The 17,361-nt window shown below is 40.9% G+C and overlaps 1 protein-coding gene across 3 annotated transcripts in view; it reads left to right on the top strand.

The window, feature by feature from the left end:
- The window catches only part of KANK1 (KN motif and ankyrin repeat domains 1), a 257,723-nt gene that overhangs the window by 185,225 nt on the left and 55,137 nt on the right, over positions 1-17,361 (top strand). For all 3 annotated transcript variants that reach the window (XM_011970130.1, XM_011970128.1, XM_011970129.1), the window contains one exon: positions 4,163-4,282. In XM_011970130.1, coding sequence (XP_011825520.1) covers positions 4,246-4,282 — 37 coding nt within the window. In that variant the 5' untranslated portion in view covers positions 4,163-4,245. The remainder of the gene's footprint in view (positions 1-4,162; positions 4,283-17,361) is intronic.

The following is a 17,361-nucleotide window of genomic DNA, read 5'->3' as shown; positions in this document are numbered from 1 at the left end:
TGTAAAGTATTTGTGGGGTCAGCTCATGCAATCTTTCCGTCATTCATTGTACCTTACTTGGTGATCTACTAAAACATGCATCAGCATCCTTCATTCAGTCTCCCGAAATATAGACAAAGACAAATTCTTTGTTTTCTCTGATGTATTTTCCTAAATCCTTTCGCAAGAGTGCTTTTTTCTTAGCTAGGAGAACTAAGCCACCATTGTACCACTTAAGATTTACTGGTTTGCACTCTCCTCTGAGGGAGAAAAGAAGCAGTTTATTGATCTGTAACACAGGAATGGACTGTGGCCAAACCTTTTCTGGTTTATACGATGTACCGGCATAAGAATCTGCATAGCATTAAGAAGAATGAGCCCTCACAATTTGAGGCTGCCTGTCAGCATGAACAATAACTGAGAAAAATCAATGCACAATATACAGCCGTTCTCTTTGTACAGACACTGCCAGGATCCACATCCAGTGACAGTGTCTTTTTTTTTTTTTTTTTTTTTTTTGAGACAGGGTCTCACTCTGCTCTGCAGGCTGGAATGCAGTAGCATGATCTTGGCTCACTGTAGTCTCTGCCTCCCTGTTCAGGTGATTCTTGTGCCTTAGTCTCCCAAGTAGCTGGGATCACAGGTGTGCACCACCACACGCAGCTAATTTTTGTAGTTGTAGTAGAGATGGGGTTTTGCCATGTTGGCCAGGCTGGTCTCGAACTCCTGGCCTCAGGAGATCCGCCCACCTCGGCCTCCCAAAGTGCTGGGATTACAGGCATGAGCCACTGTGCCCGGCCGACGGTGTCTTGTTATTTTACCAGTGATATGCTTATAGTTCCTAATTTTAGGTTTCCTACTTATTTTGGTTTTATTGTTCAGTTTGGAAAAGGGTGGGAGGCACCAATTTGGATCTGAGAAAAAGATCTGCCAGATGAAAGAGTTTCAATAGCGGGAGAGGATCTTGGGCCAAAGTTTATTAAGCTTGACTAGGAAGATTCTGGGCACATCTCCATCCAAATACCTTGACACATACTTCATTCACCCCCAGCACATGCAGCTTGTCCCTTCTTGTCTTCTGTTTGCCTTCAAGGTTTTACATGGTGGTATTTACAAGCCGTTATGGAGCAAGAGTGCAAACACACAAGGCTAGGAGGGGGCCAGTAAACAGGGTTTGGCTTAGGGTTTTGTGGTTATTAGCTTTTAAAAGTATGCTTAGTTGAATAATTCCAGAAACTGGGCTTCTTTCCTTTGCCCCTTCATTTCCCCACCGCCTCCCTCTCTGGTCTTCCCAGTCTCCCCTTTTTTTTTTTTTTTTTAAATCTGCGTTTGTCAGAAATTTATAGACGTTCACTCCTATTCTTAAAAGACAGTATTTACTCTATCCCTAAAGCCTGCTTTTTGATTCAGCCACCAATGACTGTGCACACAAAGGTTATTGCTCTCCAAGTTCAATGTTGTGGACCTGAACCAGTGCCTCTGTTTCCAAGAGAAAGTCAGGTGATTACCCCTTCATCAGGGAGCTTGGAGCCATCCTGTCCTGGTGTGCCACCAGCCAGAAACTAAGGATCAGCAGGGAGTGGACGGTTTAGAGTCTCCTCTCTCCAGGTGAACACAGTGCTAGTCAGTGTAGCTGGAAAAGCCATGCGGGGGGCAGGCTTGTCAGAAGCAATCTGTTTAAAAAAGAAAAAAAAAAAGAGAGAAAAAAGGTTCCTTTTCAGTTTACCCTGAGTTGCCTTCACGGTAGTTAGCTTTGAACTGTGGTGTAAACCCATTTAAACAATGAGGAAAATTTCACTAGCTAAGTGGCAAGAAATTCTCACCCTGTGTGATCAAAGCAATCAGCCATTTCCTTTTCCTTCCTTTTTATTTACTTATATTTCCAACCCCTATACTTCATGATTGTAGCCTGATAGTTTCCTTTTTTGCATAGCATTTTAAAAAATACCTTTTCTTTTCCCTGAGGATTTTAAAGCAGATAAAACAACATTGACAGAAAGGGTCTAAATATTTATATTTTATTTTTATTTTTTGACTCGTTCTGTCACCGAGGCTGGGGTGCAGTGGTGCAGTCTCGGCTCACCACAACCTCTGCCCCCCCAGGTTCGCGTGGTTCTGGTGCCTCAGCCTCCCAAGTAGATGGGATTACAGGCATACACCACCAAGCCTGGCTAATTTTTGTATTTTTTTAGTAGAGACGAGGTTTTGCTGTGTTGGCCACGCTGGTCTCAAACTCTGACCTCAGGTGATCCGCCCGCGTCGGCTTCCCAAAGTGCTGGGATTACAGGTGTGAGCCACCGCGTCCGGCCTAAATATTTATTTTTAATAATTATTATTACAAAAATAAGAAAAGAGCTAAAATCCATGATTTCATCAGCCAGAGGCAACCACAGTGAACATTTTGGTACATTTACTTCTCATCGTTTAAATTAAATATGTACGTATACACATACGTATTTTTAATAAAATTAGGTTGAGGATAGTACACAGTTTTGTTTTTCTTTTAACTAACATACTTTGAATATTTTACCTTATTAACTTACATGATTTCAATGGCTGCATTAGAATTAGTGTATACGGATATTATTCTAGCATCCTGTTGCTAGGAGGTCATGTGGGTTTCTGAATTGACACTTCAATTCTCAACTTAGAATTTGTTTCACCCAAGTTCTTCTGATTTCATAGGTCTAGAGTCAGAGTTTGAGCACCATGGAAATGGAATTTCTATATATACTATTGTTTACTGTTTGCTAGTATTTTTCAGATGGTATTTGGAAAAACCAAAGGGGAAACAGTGTTCTCATTTTTTTTCTTTTTTTGTTTTAAATTTTGTGATTGAAATATAAGTCTTATTATGGTAATCTCAGGTAACTTTTAAATAGAAATATCAATATAAAATGAATATATTGCCCAGTGTGGACCCCATTGTTTCAAAACTATGTGCCATGCTCTATCATTTTGTTACCGGAAAGGGGTCCTCATCCAGACTGCAAGATCTTGGATCTCTCACAAGAAGGAATAAGAGGCGAATCCATAGAGTAAAGTGAAAGCAAGTTTATTAAGAAAGTAAAGGAATAAAGAATGGCTACTCCATAGGCAGAGCAGGAGCATGTGCTGCTCAACTGATTATACTTAAAGTTACTTCTTGATTATATGCTAAACAAGAGGTGGATTATTCGTGAGTTTTGCAGGAAAGGGTGGGCAGTTCCTGGAACTGAGGGGTCCTCGGCTTTTTAGACCATATAGGATAACTTCCTGACATTGCCATGGCATTCGTAAACTGTCCTGGTACTGGTGGGAGTGTTTTTTAGCATGCTAATGCATTCTAATTAGTGTATAATGAGCAGTGAGAATAACCAGCGATCACTTTCATCACCATCTTGGCTTTGGTGGGTTTTGGCCGGCTTCTTTACCACAACCTGTTTATCAGCAAGGTCTTTGTGACCTGTATTTTGTGCTGACCTATCTCATCCTGTGACTAAGAATGCCTAACCTCCTGGGAATGTAGACTTAAAATAAAGGTCTCAACCTTATTTTATCTAGCCCCAATTCAAGATGGAGTTACTCTGGTTCGAATGCCTCTAACAATTTGAAGTTTATCCAACAGCACAGTGGGAGATAATGATTTTTGTTTGTTTGTTTTAAGAGGAGGAGGACTGACTGGATCAGATTTGTGCTTTAGAAAGCTGGTTGCATGTAAGAAAGAGGCGTTGGTAGAAAGACTTCAGCTATCTCATAAAGTTAATCTTTTTAAAAATGTAAACATTTGGTGCAATAATTGCTTTGAAATGCAGTTGAATAAATGAACCTTTTGAACCAGAATTTGGAAAGGAAGATATGGTTAAAAAACAAAAATATTTTGTAGAGCGCTACACATTAGGAGGTCATTTGTATTTGGTGACCGCTTTCCTAAAATAGTCAGACTTCTAGAGAACCAATTTTGTTTCCCATAGAGTATTATGTGTAGAGACCTCCTTTCAGTATGTAGCCACTGGTACATCCATGGGTGTTATCTCCATATTGCCAGGTCCAGTGCAGTCACCTCCTGGATCTACAGTCTTTCTTCCCCCATTCTGATTTGCTTTCTCTGTTAGCAGTCATCTTTGTAAATAGAAGTCTAAGATTTAGTGTTGTACATATTTTTAAATGATCCATTTTGATGGGGCTCTCTTTATTGTTTCAGGTTGAATGCCTTTGAGAACTTGATGCATAAAATTTGCATGACTCCTCACTCCTTTCTGGATCTATCATTGGGCTCAAGCCAACATGGCTCATACCACAAAGGTTAACGGCAGTGCCTCAGGTAACCCTGTGCTCTGGAGTGTGTGTTTAAATGTATGTCTTTTCTCAAACTAATTTTTTATTCTCTTTAATAATGAACGGATAATAGCAAGTTGCCTAGATAACTAGGATTTCAAAGCAATTTTCTATCCATTGAAGTTTGGTTTTGTTTTGTTTTACTCTCAGAAAATTTACTTTTATCTTAGAGTCTTGCACTGAAATCAGTTGAGTAAATTATTACCTAAGTCAATTCTGTTGAAGTGTTGAAAGACAAATTTAAATCCTGAATGCTGATGCAAATGTAATGTACACTGCTCTTGCTCTTCTTTCTGAGGGATTGAATGAGGAGAGAGGAAATTAGTTTGGATGCTTAAAACCAATTCCTAGTATCCACTCCCAAGCAGCTTTTGTTTGATGTTGCTAAGCAAAGAGAAAGGGGGGAAGAGAAGTATATATTCTGTAAAGTGATTCTATTAGGAATATGCAACAAGCCGTATTATGAATCATAAAGACCTGTATTTGAATTCTTATTTTGGTTATATTAGAGATTTATATAGTTTCACTTTCTGTTCCAATATTGCTCCTGTGAGATTTGGGAGAAATCTACACGAAATGCAGAGAAGATCCTCCTAAGAGACACATCACCATGGGGACAACCTGCCCAAAATGGCATGCCGAGTGTTCATTTCTTTTTTGAGTTGTCTACCAGATAGCTGAATGAGTGAGAACAGTAATCGTCTATGCAGAAATTTTTTCTAAGCGTCTGAGTTCAGAGTCCTACCTCTGCTGGCTCTGAACACCTTCAAATGACAACATTATATACTGGAGCAAGTGTAGAATTGGAGCCAGGAAACCTGAATTTGAGTCCTAGTTCCAGCACTAACCATGAAATATTGGGCAGGGCTATTTCTCCACATGTAAACCATCGGTAAGTATGTCCACCTGCCAGTTTAGGACCAGTGAGCGCACCAGAAACATACTTACAGGAGCTATGTAAGCTGTAAAGCACTTTTGAAGACAACAGCAGGAAATGACCTCTAAAGTGGGCATTCCCAGTCCATGAATGTGACTTTTTATTCTAGCAGTCTCAGCTGCAAGTATCTCCTCTGGGTAGAACACTGTAACCCAAACCCAGATAAAGTCAGTTGTTTGTTCTGGGATGACTGATCTTTCCCTGTCCGTTCCATTTTTGACCTTTTCACTGCCCAGCTTCTTGAGACTTTTGTAGATTCTGCTGTGGGACTACTATCAATAATAAAGACATGAATGATAACATCGAACATTCATTGAACACTTAATATGCATCATAGTGCCTAAAATGCTTTGCCTGCATTTTCATACTTAATCCTCACAATAATCTAATGAGATTAAGCTATTATTTTACTGTCATCATCATCCCTATGTAATGTCACAGAGAAGTTCAGGGACTTACTTAAATGAAGTAAGATAAATCAGAATTATGGGTGGTGGCTCACACCTGTAATCCCAGCACTTGGGGAGGCCGAGGGGGATGGGTCACCCAAAGTCAGTAGTTCAAGACCAGCCTGGCCAACATGACGAAACCCCATCTCTACAAAAATACAAAAATTAGCCAGGCATGGTGGCGCATGCCTGTAATCTCAGCTACTTAGGAGGCTAAGACAGGAATGGCTGGAACCTGGTAGGCAGAGGTTGCAGTGGGCCCAGATTGCACCACTGCCCTCCAGCCTAGGTGACAGAGTGAGACTCCATATCAAAATAAATAAATAAATAAATAAATCAGAATGATGATGGCTTTCTCTAGTAAAATATTTGATGAGAGAGGAAATTGAAACATGAAATTTCAAGTGTAGTAGGTGGGTTTCAATTCCCTCTGATGATGTGGTTTCCTCCCTTGCCCTCCATTTGCTTCCATTCACACGCTCAGGAGAAGAGGTGTTTGTGGTTGTTGGTGCCTCAAGACCTCAACTTTCTTCTGGTGCCTTGGGCAAAATCCTTTCTTCATAGGTTTAAATACATACCCCACTAATTCCTTTCCAACTTGGTTTGTTCTGTACTTACCTTTTTGCTTTGTTCCTGAGATCTAATAAGCAAGCTATAACTTTTCCTTCCCACCTGGTATCCTGCCTAACAGGTCTAGGCATTGAGGTGGAAAGCAAAAGAAAGCTCTCTGATTTGCGGCTTTCAGGGTGTCAGAGTATGAATTGTTACTGCAGATGGGTATCTGGACTGTGCAGGGGGAGATTTTTTACTTACCATGACCCCTGTACGTCTGTAAGCAAATCTAATTAGAGACTCAACCATAAACAGTAATATATACACAAACATACATATATGTGTATGTGTCTGTATATGTATATACGCGCACAGTAATGCACATCCGTACATATATGTATATACAAACACAAATGTGTGTACACCATATATATGACACTCATAGAAAAAAAATTTTCTTTTTTTTTTTGAGATGGAGTCTCGCTCTGTCACCCAGGCTGGAGTGCAGTGGCACGATATCAGCTCACTGCAACCTCTGCCTCCTGGGTTCAAGCGATTCTTGTGCCTCAGCTTCCCAAGTAGCTGGGATTATAGGCCCATGCCATCACGCCTGGCCAATTTTTGTATTTTTAGTAGAGATGAGGTTTCACCATGTTTACCAGGCTGGTGTTGAACTCGTGACCTCAGGTGATCTGCCCACCTCGGCTTCCCAAAGTGCTGGGATTACAGGCATGAGCCACCGTACCCAGCTGAAAATTTAAAAGTGTCGTATTGCCTGAAAACAAAACAAAACAAAAGCAAGAATTACTGATGATAATGCCACCTACAAATAAATATCTTCCTATTTTTTATATAGTCTTCAAATGTTATATATTTCACATGGTTGAGAATATGTTTATAAAAATCATTCCTTTACCTTTTCCCACTTTGTTTACAAAAGAAACACCTCTCCGATGTTTAAAAAAATACTCAGTGTAAGAGATGCGGGTTATAAATACACTTCTGTGCATATAAATAACATTTAGAGAGCCTAGATGAAGGTGAGATAAAAAGGGCTTCATGGCAGCTAGTGAGGGCCAATTACTGGTCTCCTGTGAGAAAAGGATAAGCTATTTGGGTTTAGTAGGAGTTTTAGATGTGGAGTAAATTATATGTTTTTTCAATTTCCGAAAATTGCTGCTCGGGCTCCATAGAGCATGAGGGGAAATTTCATGTGACGATGGAGTCAGGGCAGTGGCAAAGGAAGCACTTTCCATAGTCTTAATAAAATAAGACTATGGAAATAGTAATAAAACAAGCCAAAGAGGAGCCTCTGGGAAAGGCCAAACTATGCCCTTAGCACAAAATACATCTGACGACTGATCATCTCAAGTTGACATCCCCATGTAACATTTAAATGGGGCGTAAGGGGTGATTCACAACCTTTTATACTCTGACTTCCCATTGGAGTCCTTCAGTGAGGTGGGGTAAAAGAAACTGCTTTTAAAACGAGCTATTCATTAATGCTGTAATTTGTAAAACGTATTATGCCACACTTCAGACATACATAATGTGTGAAAGTTATATAACAAGCACCTTTGTACACACTACTTAGCTTAAGAAATAAACCTTATTAGTATAGGCCAGATACACATGAGCACCTACTATGTGCTGTTTTAGGTACTGGGGATACAGCAGTGAACAAAAGAGGCAAACATTTCTGCCCTCAAGGATTGTACATTCTAGGGAAAGTTGAAGTCTGTGTACACAGTTGCCAGAAAAAAAAATACTAAAAACGTGTTCATTGTTTATCTAAAATTCAGTTTAATGGTGTTCTACTTTTGTGTGCAGCCCTACCTATGTACCCCTTCTGGATTGCACCCCCTCCTGCCCTTCCTTACCACCGGCCCATCAATATCAGTCATTCCTCATAGTGTTCTCTCTTTTTCACCAGATCCTCCATCCTACTTCTCTTGATCAGTACAGTATTGTTTTCTTTAATTTAAAACATTTTAGGCCAGATGGCATGGCTCATACCTGTAATCCCAACATTTTGGAAGGCCGAGGAGGGAGGATTGCTTGGGGCCAGGAGTTCGAGACTGGTGTGGGCAACATAGCAAGAGTCTATCTCTACCAAAAAAAAAAAAAAAATTTTTTTTTTAATTAGCCAGGCATAGTGGCATGCACCTGTAGTCCCAGCTACTCAGGAGGCTGAGGTGGGAGGATTGCTTGAACCCAGGAGTTTGAGGCTGCAGTGAGTTATGATGGTACCACTGCACTCCAGCCTGGGTGAGAGAGCCAGACCCTACCTCTAAAGCAAAAAACAAAAAACATGTTATTATGGTACTGCTAACAGTATTTTGTTAAGGAGATAAGAGCATCATAAATTGCTCTTGACTGTTCTCTCATAGCCAGCTAGGAAGTAAATGGTGATCGTTGGTTAGGAAAATAGCCGTATCTCTTTGGGGTGTGGGGATGAGGCAGTCTGCTTTTTCCCCAAGTTTTTGAATCATGTTGTAAATTGGATGCACTGATTGATACCTCTCTAAACACTAATTAACGTTCTGAAACTTTAATTAGAGCTTAGATGTGCTTTAAAAGCCAAATAACAAGTGGCTTATTTGTGAAAGAAAGATAATAATAGCTATCCTACCTTCTTCACAAGGTGGTTGTGCGGGGAAAAAATAAAACAATAGCTGTAAAAACACTTTTTAAAACATAAAGTGCTGGTCAGATATCAGGGGATAGTACCATTCCCCTTGTTCTCTTGTCCCTGTCACGAGCTGCTGATCAGGAAACACCCCAGGTACCCTCCTGTCAGGCCCTGCTGGACGCCATGATATCGGGGCCAGAGTTGTATTAACATCCTCATTAAACCCAGTTAAATGACATAATGGATGAGCACTGGGAGGTGACTTTTTATGCCTGCTCTCATCGCCTTTATTTTTGCTAATAGTTGCCTTCCCCAGTTTATTATAGCTTTTGCCTCATGCTATTTCTTTTTTTACAGCCTGGATATATATTGTTTCAGACAAATACATATTTATTTATTAAAGATGCTTATTGAATTGCATTAAAATGTTATTTAGGCCGGGCACAGTGGCTCATACCTGTAATCCCAGCACTTTGGGAGGCCGAAGCAGGTAGATCACCTGAGGTCAGGAGTTCGAGACCAGCCTGGCCAACATGGTGAAAATCCGTCTCTACTAAAAATATAAAAACTAGCCGGGCGTGGTAGTGGGCGCCTGTAATTCCAGCTACTCGGAAAGCTGAGGCAGGAGAATTGCTTGAACCCAGAAGACGGAGGTTGCAGTGACCTGACATGGTACCACTGCACTCCAGCCTGTATGACAGAGTGAGACTCCATCTCAAAAAAAAAAAAAAAAATTATTTAAATTAATGATAACATAAAATTTGATAGGAAACCAGAAGAGAAGAATTACTCAAAATTCCACACTACGTCTTATTTTTAGTATTCTTTTTTCAACCTTTTCAGGCTAACAAACTTAAATGCAGTTTCAATAAGCTTTTATAGATTTGGATATCAACTCTTGACTTTAACATTCTTTGCGTTTTTCCAAGTCTTCATAGAAAACAATTTTCAAATTATTATTTTCGATGACTGTATAATATTCCTTATGGTGTTTCTAGCAGTTGAATTATTCTTTTTTGGTTTGGATGTTTGGACTGCTTCCAGATTTTCCCTATGGTAACTGATGTTGCAGAGAACATCTTGCCTGGTCTTTTTTCTCCTCCTTTCTTATTATTTCCCAACAATTTCAAAGAAGCAGGATGACTGAGTTAAAGGGCACGGTGTTTTCATGGCTTTAGTAACTGTTGTGGGGCTTGAATCTTGTTATCTTGGTCAGTTATTTGGCTCCAGCTTTTGTCTCTATGCTGATCTCAAATGAGTACAAAGGCCACTGATAAGACCGGGTCAATCAGACAGAGCCAGACTCATGGCAGGGTAGGCAGAAGGCTGCAGTGCAGTGCACCCCACTCTCACTTGTGTAAATATTTTTCTGGGCAGGAGCGTTTCTCAAACAGAACTCTGAGCCCACTGCGGTGAACCTGACAGCAGGAATTATGTGCTGTTTGTCGAGTATAAGACTAGTTTGCGCTGACTGGTCTGGCTGAAACCAACCTGGTGTTTTCTGAGACCATCTGTAAGGAAAGACACAGCACAGCAGAGGCGGTGTACCCATAGTGGTGAGTCTTAGACCTGTCATCTGTGTTAGCATTACCCCGAAGGCAGAGGGTTCGCTGATTAGAAACTGTGACTGCTTTAATTCATGGGTACCCTCCGTGACTTTTCAGGGTCTCCGAGTTGAATGAATTTGCAGAAGGATTAAAACGTATGTTCTTATTTGTGCTTTGTATTCTCCCATAAGTAGTGTGTTGGATACTATTAGAGTAGCTGAGAGGGTAAAACATAAACACATAGGTAGGAGCCTACCATAAGCTTGTAGGTGAGAACTAAAAGGGCGTCTTTTCATTTCAGTTGTCCAGGCTTCCTTCCATACTCTCAGATGACAAAACACAACTTGCTGAGCTCACACAGCTAATGACTAAGCCAGAAATTAGACATGTAGAACGTTTTTCCTTTGTTCAAGGTTCTTGATTATGTTGACATTTAAAATCAGAAGTGTGATATCTGTGAAGTTCTGATTAAACAGATGAAGGGAAAAGTATATATTTCAGAAAACTGCATAAAACCCTAAAGTATAGTGGTTGAAAATAAAACGTCCTCCCTGACAGGGATTACGTTGGTAAGTTATTTTTTTTCTTAGTGTGGATTATTTCAAATTAATAACCATATTCTAATTCCTTTATTTATTGCATTATACAGCTTCATCCTAGTATTAGTGTGTTTAATAATTGCATTGAATTAGATTATGCATTTCAACTTTCAGTGAAACTGTAGTTATTAGTCTTTTGAAGGCTAATTTCACACTGAAGTTTATAGATGAAATAATTTTCTTATAGTGGTGGTGTTTGAGAAGATAATGTAACTACTTCTTAGATTTCAATTTCATAACCCTTAAAATGCTGGGAGCACCTACAAATAGGGGACACCCTGGGTTTCGAAGTCTTGCTTGTCGATTAATCAGAACCCCAGAATTCACCCACTCCCCGGAGAGGTTTGGAAAAGCCCCTCGCTCATCAGAGCTTGCTTGTTTTATAAACTCTTAAGGCTTTGTTTTAACCTGTAGCCAGCTTCACCTTATAAGCTTTCTTGCTCCAAGCCTTGAGCCAATCATAATGGCTTAAGCATCAGATTTCAGACAGGCGATTAGCTCTCAAGCTAAGCCAAGGAAGGATGATTTATCTTCCAGTGAGTACCAGCCTATTTGAGTGTAGGAAGGAGAAAATCTGTGCTCCTGCTCCTGGGTACTGAGCAAAGAAACCCTTTGGTTGGGGATTTTTGTCCAGTACCAACTTTATAGATGCCAACAAGGAAAAAAAAAAAAACCACACACATAAAAAATAAATACCCAACAGGGAGATTCGCTGTGTTAAGGACTCGAGCTGTTGCTATTATTCTAAGAGACTGGGTAGCCAGTCAAAGGATTAAAACGGCCCTTCCTACAAGGATTTGAAAACTCTGTGCTCTGCTCTTCCTCAGCAGACTTCCCATTGTGAGTATTGGCATTTATTTCTGATTATGCACTTCCCCTCTTTCTTGAATGACTTGGGTGGGCTCGCTGAACCCATCAAAGGTATAGCTCGTTTGCTTCCTTTTCCATGGTTTGCCTTCTTCCTGTGGCTGGGATAATTTCAGTTCATCTCCTTTGTGCAGTTTCTGAGAAAGGTTTGTATGGGCTTGGAGGAAAATGATTGTGACTAAAGCTCACAGCCACTGCTTTGGCTCCTTTTCTATAAAAGGTGGTTTGATTTGATCTGGCATGAAAAATATTATCATAATTCTCAAAGTCACAGAAACAATAAGTTCTTGCTCTTTCCTGGCAAAAAAAAATTTAATTGCATTGGGTAGACTTCTCTAATAAAACCTTTTAGAAGACCCATCTAGGAAATCAGATTTTATAAGATTCATTCAAACAGTTGTAGAAATTCTAAGTTCAAAAAACCAAAAGCAGACTGTTTTCTTTTTCCTTCCTTGGCTTCTCTGTTGGATATTTTTGGAGTGAGCCTTAACTGAGTTACTCACTTCCACATGCTTTAGGAAAAGTATGCTCATGTTTTACAGGCTAAGCCTGGTTCTGCTTTTGGGCTGCTGTTCATTATGAATCCTGAAAACACAAGTTTTTGAAATGCAGCCCATTTGTACGTATAGCATTAGTCATCTCAGCTGGTAGGTCTATATGATGAGTTATCTCACCACTTAAAAATAAGTATGCTGCTATTTTGAGATTTAAAAATATATATAGTGACCAGATTTCTTGTCCTAGTTAAAGCAAGCCATGGCTGAAACTCAGATTAAATAATATTCTATAAAAATGAGAAGGCCATTCTAATCAACAGATAGAAAAACAGAACTACAGACATAAGGGAGAGCTGTGTTAAGGGACAAATTGTTGGATTTGTGGGATTTGTTCTTATCCTGAAAGTTAAATCTTTGTACTCTTACCTTGTTTATGGCCAGATTTGCCTGATCCCTGCTTTCCCTCCCAACTGGATTAGAGGTTGTGGAATTGGAATTTCACCATACAAACCTTTACTTAAAGGAGGTAGTACTAGGGTAACCATTTATGGAAACAGTTTGCTACTAACAGTTACTAGTACCAAGTTTATTTTATTTCCTTTTTCATGATTTTATTCCATTGGAAAAGTTTTCCCTTAGGGATCTTTTATACTTTGGACATGATCTCTGTTAGGTAGAATCAAAAGATAGCTGTGTGACTTTCTGAATTTAGTCTCACAATATTTGGTTTAGTTGATAAATCCCATCCATCCGCTTTGCAAATAATTTTGTGAAAACATTGATTCAGCTTGTCCTGCCCAGTTTTCCCATCCCTGCCCAATTTACTGAGTGCCTTTTCCATTTGCATCAACTGTCCATTAGGCCAAGGTGATTGAAGTATTTCTGTACAGCAAGTACATTTAAGACTCTCCAGGAAGAAAGGGGGAAGAATATTCCCAACTAAAAACATAAAAGAGAGAGATGGGGTATTTCCAGTAACTTATATGCCCAGTGCTTAATATCTTAAAAACCCTACTCGCGTGCATCAGCTCTTACTTTTTCCTAACTAAAACCAGAAAAAAGTTCTCTCTTCCTCTTTTCTCAGTATCCCCCTCATGTAAGTCCGTATACCCAACACAGTGCAGCTGATTTATTTATTTTTCCCTCAGCGTTTTTAGGTGGATTGAGTGGGATGCTTTATTCAACTCAGGGACGCACTGTGAATATGTTTTTTGGGGCAACCCGTTTGGCATGTTCCCCCTCAGCTATGCAACAAAGACTGGTTTGTCTTCTTGTGACCTGGCAGAGGAGGCAGAAGTACTTGCTGAGCTTATGCAGCACGTAACCCAACCGGTGTCCCACCTCTTCAAGTGGTGAATCAGCCTGATGATACACTGATTTTTAGAACACACTAGGGTGGAGACCTGGAAGTCTGTACACTGGTCGGGAGGGAGGGATGATTTGCATGTCAAACCATTTCAACAATGAAGCTTACAGGAAAAAAAAAATTAATTGCAAAACACTGATGCCCTTTGCCACCGGATTTTTCCATTAACACCACACTTTACACGCTTCCAAATCTGCCCCAGGGACAGCCGTTTGGCAGTGTGAGGGGAAATAGCGGCATCGCATCATAAGAGCAATGATTCTTACCTATGAGCCTATCCGGTAAGGGATCCCAGTGGGCCCGAGCATCACACACGTGCTGGAGCTGCGTGTTCTCTGAGGAACATGCTAGATGTTACTTGGGTGCTAGAAAACAGCAGCTGGAATTCACAACACCTCAGAACACTGATTGTAAATGCAGAAACCTGAGACAGAACATCTTCCAGAAAGGTAAAGGGAGCTTAGGGCTGGGGGCTTTTCCTCTGGGGTATTATCCGTTGGCATATTGTCCCTGGACGCTTTGATGATGAGACTTTGCAAATACTGCTGAATTTAAATTGGGGTGGTGTTTGGGGACTACTGGAAGGAATGCTATGTAACTCCATAGAAATACTTCAGTTCAGTGATTTCATTCATTCAGTCACTCACTTTTCAATGACCATACAGGTTTATTTGGCAGAAGGGTGGCCGTTTTCCTTCTTTGTGTAATGGACCAGCCCCGAGGCTGTGAGCATTGGTCCTTCTTTGCCTTTTTCTCCCCGCTTTGTGGTTTTGTATACATAAGGATGGCTGGCAAGATTAAGGATCATTGAGCTTTGTATTCTTCTGTTACTTTTCTGTCTCCCCAAACATTCTCACTTTCACAAACTTTAATCTCTAACTATTATTTCCTTCTCTTAACTCTGAACTTTTGTTTTGGGCCTTATTTTGGCTGAAATCATGGTCTGTTTCTGTTTCTTCCGTTCTTGTGTGTATAAAAATCACAGTAGGCCTTTCCAGAGGTCCGTGACAACAGGTACTCAGAGACCAGCTGTATCTAAAGAGTTGTGTAAGAAATAGGGGCATCTGCTCCCTCCCAGCGCTGTTTCCCAGTCCTACCCTGCCCTGTTCCCCAGTTAGTGGCTTTGTTCTCTTAACATGAACATCTTTCCCATATCTATTAATATAAGCCCTTCTTATCCTTCAAGTCCTGCAACCTCTCTTACCTCTCCCAACAAGCATTCTCAGATACTCCCAGTGGGAGTTCCTCTCTTCCTCTTCTTTATTCCTATTCTGTTATTATTCTATTATTATTTCTATTAAATAGTTGCTATCAGTTGCTTTTAATTAAGAGTTATGGTTGTGTGCCTCACTAATCTTATAAACTTGAGTGTTTTAAGAGGCAAGAATCATGTCATCTTCTTTGTATGCCCAACAGTGCCTTGCTTAGTACTCCTTGTAGAGTCAGCATACTCAGTGTTCAACCAGCAAATATTTGCAGAGCACCTACTTTGTGCTGGCATGATGCTGGGCATATATACAGGTCAAAAATCAGGCCCAGCACCTGCATAAGAATTTGTGGGCCTGAGCCCTGCCAGTTGCCAATCTGATGTGCTATACACTTTGCAATTTTCTTGCTGCTTTTTCCCCTAAGTTCCCAGTTGGTCGCTCTGTGAATCCATGTGTGACGCTTCACCTGGGTATGTTTCCTGGGTGAACAGATGCCTTTCACCATGTCACACACACACTCTTGCGTTCTGCCTCCTCTTGTGAAAGTTGTAGTTATCTGCTTTCTCTCCATCACTTGCTCTAAGGCAGGCTTAAGCTGGTATTGCCACTGGTGAGGTGGCTCAGGCCTGTAATCCCAGCACTTTGGGAGGCCAAGGCAGGCAGATCACTTGAAGTCAGGAGTTTGAGATCATTCTGGCCAACAGGGTGAAATCCCATCTCTACTAAAAATACAAAAATTAGCTGGGTGTGGTGGCAGGCGCCTGTAATCCCAGCTACTTGGGAAGCTGAGGCAGGAGAATAGCTTGAACCCGAGAGGCGGAGGTTACAGTGAGCCAAGATCTGCACTCCAGCCTGGGAGACGGAGCAAGACTCTGTCTCAAAAAAACAAACAAAAAAAAAAGAAAAAAGAGAGAGAAACATGGCATTGTCTATTAAATGCCTTGGGTGACCAGGTACATTGTGGCTGTCCAAGGGGGAGATTATTGTCAGGGGCCATTGGGAACATTCTTTCTAGCTGCCATGGCCTTTCTTTGCCTGTTGCGGCTTGTTAACAACACAGCCAGAGAGAGAGGAGGTAGGACTCCAGTTGGTTCCTTTTGTCTCAGGCTTATTCTCTGGTGCAGCTTGGTGGGCTGGTTGCAACTGGAGGTAAGAACCTGAGCTGGTAGCCCCTGGGACTATGGCTGGCTGGCCTGCTTTCCTTCTTTCCCACTGTTTTCTTGGGAATGTCTCTACAGACCTCACCTCTTTTAGGTGTGAGGAGATAAATAGTCCTTGTTATCCCTTATTTACATCCTTTATAGAGTCTTTGTAGTAATCTAAGTTAAAGTCTTAATTCTCTTATATAGTTCTGTGTCCCCCAATTCATTTGATTTTGGTTTTCTTAATGCTGATTTCAAATCTTGGATGAAAATATATTATGAGACCGTCTCTTACTTAGATGTGATAAAGGTAATAACCATGGGGCAATCCAGACTGTAAAGAAAGTCTAAGGTGTAGAAAGTCCATGCGACACTAGTTTTAAGCCTTCACATATATTTGGGGAAATGCATTTGTTGAATAAAGGATAAGAAGACACAAGACTTTATTTTTCTTGTCTTTTAAGATAGGACCATCAGATAGCATCCTCTTCCTAGTCACTCTCCTGTCAAGAATCAGACCCCTCTGCCAGGGCACACCCTCCTCATGTGGAAGACAGGGTGGCCTCTCCTTGGAAAATCTCCCCTCACGTTAAATCATCTGAGCAGATCCTGCTAATCCAGGCATGTAAAGGAGGAGTCCTTTTCCAAGACCCAACGTGATGCACACCTCACAGGAGGAGGAATGGAAAAGCAGGCGCCTTTGCTGGACTTCCCTTTTAATCCCCTAAATCCTGTCACACCCTAAGACTATGAAAAAGGTGGGTGGAGAAGAGCCTTGGTGCTGTGGAAAGGGCCATACCCACTTTCTCCCTCATTATAGCTCAGACAGTGTAGGTCTCACACCCATCCCAAGCATCTAAGGGAAGGGGTGGGTTAAAGTAGCACAATACAATATTTGAACTCTTTAGGGGTTTGGGGAAGTCCAGTATAACAGAAATAACCCAGGCCCTTGGCGTGGGATAGCAGCGCATCCTCCTTTCAGTCTGTCTCTAAGGCAAATACTCATAGGTAGAGTTTTTACAAGGTAAGCTTACCTGAGACAGAAAGGGTGGGAGGAATGTGAGATTGTTTTGACTGTTGTCCTTGGGTTTTGTTATTGTTGTTGTTGTTGTTTACATGAGCTACAAGAGGCTGTGCATGGTGGCTCATGCCTGTAATTCCAGCACTTTGGGAGGCCAAGGTGGGTAGATCACCTGAGGTCAGGGGTTTGAGACCAGGCTGCCAACATGGTGAACCCCATCTCTTCTAAAGATACAAAAAAAAAAAAAA

Source organism: Mandrillus leucophaeus, unplaced genomic scaffold (genome assembly GCF_000951045.1).
Source record: "Mandrillus leucophaeus isolate KB7577 unplaced genomic scaffold, Mleu.le_1.0 Scaffold93, whole genome shotgun sequence".
NCBI lineage: Eukaryota > Metazoa > Chordata > Mammalia > Primates > Cercopithecidae > Mandrillus > Mandrillus leucophaeus.
This window is presented reverse-complemented; position numbering and strand designations above follow the sequence as displayed.